Below are 4495 nucleotides of genomic sequence, written 5' to 3' on the forward strand. Positions count from 1 at the left end.
TCCCCAGGGTCAGCCCCGGGGCCCTGCCTGTCAATCCCCACAGGCGGTTTTTCAAGTCCCCCCATTTTGACGGCTGGTACCGGCAGCGGCACAAGGAGATGGCCCTGAAGCTGGAGGCCCTGCACCTGGAGGCTATTTGTGAGGCGGTGAGGGAGGCTGGGGGTTGGGGAGGGCCAGAACGTGGTGGGGGTGGGCACAGGCCCAGGGCAGTGGGGGGCCTTTCTGACAGCAGACCCCATCTTACCCTGCAGAACATCGAGACCTGGATGAAAGACAAGTCCGAGGTGGAGGTCGTGGACCTGGTCCTGAAACTTCGTGAGAAGCTGGTAAGATGCCTCCCAGCCTTGTCCCAGCGCCACCAGCCTGGCACGGAGCTGCGCCTGCCCTGACCACAGCTGCCCCTGCAGGTGCGGGCTCAGAGCCACCAGCTCCCTGTGAAGGAGGCAACACTGCAGCGGGCCCAGCTGTATATCGAGACGGTCATCGGCTCCCTGCCCAAAGACCTGCAGGCCGTCCTGTGCCCTCCCTAGGACAGAGCCAAGGGCCACGGTCCCAGGGCCCTAGGTCTGCCTGAGCCTCCTGCTCCCCAGTGGCGGCGGCACTGGGCCAAGCACACGCTCCCCTTCCTTGGCCCCCCGCCCAGACTGCAGGCTCCTCCATTGTCTCAGCAGTAAAGGCGACATTTGGAACCACAGCATGGCCCTGACCGTAGGGATTCCATGCAGGCGGAGCCTTGCCTCCTCCTGGGCCCCACCTGGCCTCCACAGACCTTAGGCTGGGACTGGGGCGGGGACAGGCTGGGAGCCCTCGCTGATGTGGGTGCGTCTACCGTCTGCCCCTCCCGGTGCCCATCTGTTGGCCCCCAAGCCCCCTGCACTGTGTGTGGTGGTTCCTTCAGCCCAACAGGCTGCCCAGGACAGGAGGGACCCTCTCCTGACCAGCCGCTGACTCGTCTTATCTGGGGATGGGAGGCTGTTTTGCACACAGTCATCAACTTGAGAAGGAGAGAGACTGCTTTGCAGTGTGAAGAGCTCTGCCCACCACCCCTTATGCCCCTCTGGGCCCCCACCTGCTTGGGGCTGTGGTTTGTTGGGAGGTAGGGGTTGGGCAGGGGGCGGTGTGGGGCCCAGCACCTCTGCTAGGAGAGCTGGCTCAGCCTGACCCTCAGAGGGTCCACAGCACCTTCCTGGTTCCCAATCCTGGAGCCCCCACCATGCACCAGCTCCGTATGTCCCTCCTGGGAGGTGGACAAGGCTCCTGTCGTCCAAGTGTGTCCGTCCATGCCCCACATGCAGCCCAAGGGGCTCTGGACTTCGGCTTGACCCTGCCTCTGGCTGAAGCCTGCATGTCTCCCTTTCCTTGGTAAAGGGTGAAGATCCCTAAGAGCCACCTCTGGGTCATGTGCTCCCCCTGTGACACCTGCAGGCACTGAGGCCCATGGGTACGGTGTTGGCACTGTGCAGCACACGGTGACGGTACTGTCAGGGCTCTGGACAGCCAAGCCCCGCTCAGCATCACACATTGTGTGCCCAGGAATAGGTCCCCTGACCACTCAGACCCTCAGACTCCTTGCCTGAGCGACCCAGCAGTGCAGATGCCCGACATGGTGCTGGGAGGGTCACTCATGGAGAATGGGCTTTGTACCCTGCGAAGCCAGGCAGGTGCTGGCCAGGGGACACAGGGCTGGGGGAAGGACTTTCCTTTTTCTTCTGAGGCCCCCATTCAGTCTGTAGAAGGTAGCCTTCGTTCAGCACGCGTGCGCGATGTACTGTTCGTGTTCTCACTGGTGGTCTCGGACCACATCCTCCAGCCAGGCGGTGTAGAGTGAGCACTGCCAGCCACTTCAGTGCAGGGCGTGACCGAGCCACGAGGACAGCGGGGTCAGGTGTCTGGACGACAGGTAGTTCTCAAAACTTGGTACATGTCAACTTGTCCAGCCAGACTGTGCCCAGGACAGCCTGTCCCTGTCACCATTCTACACACAAGGACACAGAGGCAGCCGGGAGGGTGACAAAGGGGAGCTGTCGAGCCCAGATGTCTGGTGCAGGGTCCAAGGACGTGACCACGTTAAACAGAACACGTAGAGGCTGAGGCGGCAAACCTGTTCTGTGGCAGGGGCCAGCCGGGGACCTGAGGGTGAGAAAGGTCCTGGCCTCAAATTCTGCTTGGGCCTCCCAACTGTAGCATGGGGGGACCAGCCTCCCTACTGAGGGCTTGGTCTCTAGAGGGTCTGCAGAGATGCTGGCACCTCCTGTGTGACCAGCTTGAACACTGACCTCCGTAAGATGGGGCCTGGGGGCCAGTATAGGCCCTACCATCAGCTGCCCTCCACCAGGGCCCTCTGCAAAAGCCTTGTGCTGGTGGCCTGTCCCCTGAGGACCACCACTTCAAGGTGTCGAGGAAGCTTGGGAAGACAATCCGTCCCTCTCACAACTGTGGCCCCCCTTTGGGGAGTGCACCCCAAGGACCATGGTGGCATGTGCTTCCCCACACCACAGTCTCACCTCACGGCTTTCTGAGGGCTGCCCCACAGCACGGAGGGCTGCAGACCCACAGGGCTGCAGGGAGGGGCTTCAGGCTAGTCTCCGAACCCCCCAGGGACCCTGGCCACTGTCTGTCCAGAAATGCACAAGCAGATTTCCCTGGAGGGCTCTGGTAAGGCCACATAGGTGGGCGGGTGGGAGACTTGGTGGGGGGCACTGGGCCAGGCGGCCAGCATTGCCCTGGGCAGAAGCCAAGGCTAAGGTGGAGGGTAGTGTCCCAGCCCCTCTTCCTCAGGGCCTGTCCCCACCTATGCAGAAGAGGCCTGGGGTGGAATGTGGCCTGGGGTGAATGGGTGGGGGCTGGGCATGGAGACCTGCCAGCTCCATCTGTCCCGATGCCTCTTGTGGCCCCCCAGTGTCAAGGCCGCTCTGAGTTGACTGAGCCTCTGTCCAGGGCTGGGCCATGGCCCTCCCCTCCCCACGCACACCAGGCCAGGGGCAGGCAGTGAAGAGACAGGAAGGTCCAGAAAGCTCTACCCCTGGCCACAGTGCCAGCCCCCGCAGGCAAGAGGGCTTGCTGGGCAGAACTGTTGGCAAGGGTGAGGACTGCTGTGGTTACAGGCCTCCTGAAGGACAGGGACCACAGAACCCAGAGGGTGGAGAGAACTGGGAGCAGGTCTGGAGTGGGGCTGGGGGCTGAGGGTGCACACAGGGCCTGCTCAGGGACAGGAAGAACAGCTGCTCAGCCTCAAGCTTCCTGCTGGCTATTTAAAGACTCCCTTTTGGTCTAGAACAGAGGCCTTCCCACGGTTTTGGTATTAAAATGTCCTTTTGTGACACAGGCCTTGTCTTTTCCTTTTTTGATAAAATGTTGGCAACCTTGTCAGACCCTGGTAATTTTGGGGTCCTCTGCAGTGAAGGGGAGGGTGGCCGCAATGTGGATTGTGGTTCAAGGCCCAAGGGAAGATTTGGGCAGGAACAAGGCCTGGCTGCTTGAGGGTGGGAGAAGGCAGAGACCGAAAGAACTAAGTCAGGCTGGGAGAGTTTGTCAGGATGTGGCAGGGCAGATCCCAAGTAGGGGAAGCAGGGGAGGAGGGGATGCCTGGCTGGGGACAGGAGGAAGCCGACCAGCTGCAAGGACTGGGCAGGTCTGGGTGGAAGGCCGGCCCCAGGGAGGGGTGACCCAGGGTGGGGGCGAGCGTGAGGGCTTGGGGAATGCTTCCGTCTCCTGCTTAGCACATCCAGTCCTGGGAGGGCAGTGGAGGCATGCTCCAAGGTCTGGCCCTGCAGAGGGTTCTCCACCTTTTCTCAAGCGCAGGGGACCCCAGGAGCACTGGGGCTGGGACTTGAGGCCTGGGATGCCAGAAATGGGGCCAGCTCTGTCCCAGAAACCATAACCCCAGAAAGAGGTCTCGGGCCACCCACCTCCAGGCCCTGAAGGATCAGTGTGGGGTCCCAGGTGCAGCCTCCCGAGGTGCTGCTGGAGGCCAGGGATGTGCTGGGAGGCCATCCTCAGGTGTCCGGTTTACCCTGGGAAGTTGAGGGCCTGAGACCCCTGGGAAAGGGCCAAAGCCCAGCAGCCCCCACCCCTGAAACCTGCCGGTGAGCGACCGACTGGTCTGCTCCTGGTCTGGGGGTGAGGATCTGGTGCCCACCCATCTCAAGACTGGCAGGGACCCTTGTTCCTCTGGCCAGGCAAAAGTGCGCCCGTAATGCTCTCCCCTAGCGCCAAGCCCTGGGCTCCCCTCAAACCTGTGGGGTTCCTGTGGGGGTGCTCTGGCCAAGGGGCCTCTGTGGGTGCTCGACCTTCCTGGACGGCGGCATGGTGGGCAGGGTGCTGCCCTGGCTGAACCTGGGTCTGAACTGGGGTGCCCAAACCTACCCAACGATGCTGTGGCTGCTGGGGCAGGGGAGACATGGGGGCGGCGCAGGGGGCGCAGGCCCAGCCCCTCCCCTCCCGTCCCATTCTCCCTTCCCTTCCCTTCCCGTCTCTCTCTGTTCCCTCCCCTCCC

The 4495-nt window shown here is 62.6% G+C and overlaps 1 protein-coding gene across 1 annotated transcript in view; it reads left to right on the forward strand.

The window, feature by feature from the left end:
* The window catches only part of DENND6B (DENN/MADD domain containing 6B), a 6848-nt gene extending 6154 nt beyond the window's left edge, over nt 1-694 (forward strand). Inside the window, exons 16-18 of the mRNA XM_011985600.1 lie at nt 8-146; nt 252-326; nt 408-694. Coding sequence (XP_011840990.1) covers nt 8-146; nt 252-326; nt 408-530 — 337 coding nt within the window. The 3' untranslated portion in view covers nt 531-694. The remainder of the gene's footprint in view (nt 1-7; nt 147-251; nt 327-407) is intronic.
* Nucleotides 695-4495: the final 3801 nt, after the last annotated feature.

Source organism: Mandrillus leucophaeus, unplaced genomic scaffold (genome assembly GCF_000951045.1).
Source record: "Mandrillus leucophaeus isolate KB7577 unplaced genomic scaffold, Mleu.le_1.0 Scaffold288, whole genome shotgun sequence".
Lineage (NCBI taxonomy): Eukaryota > Metazoa > Chordata > Mammalia > Primates > Cercopithecidae > Mandrillus > Mandrillus leucophaeus.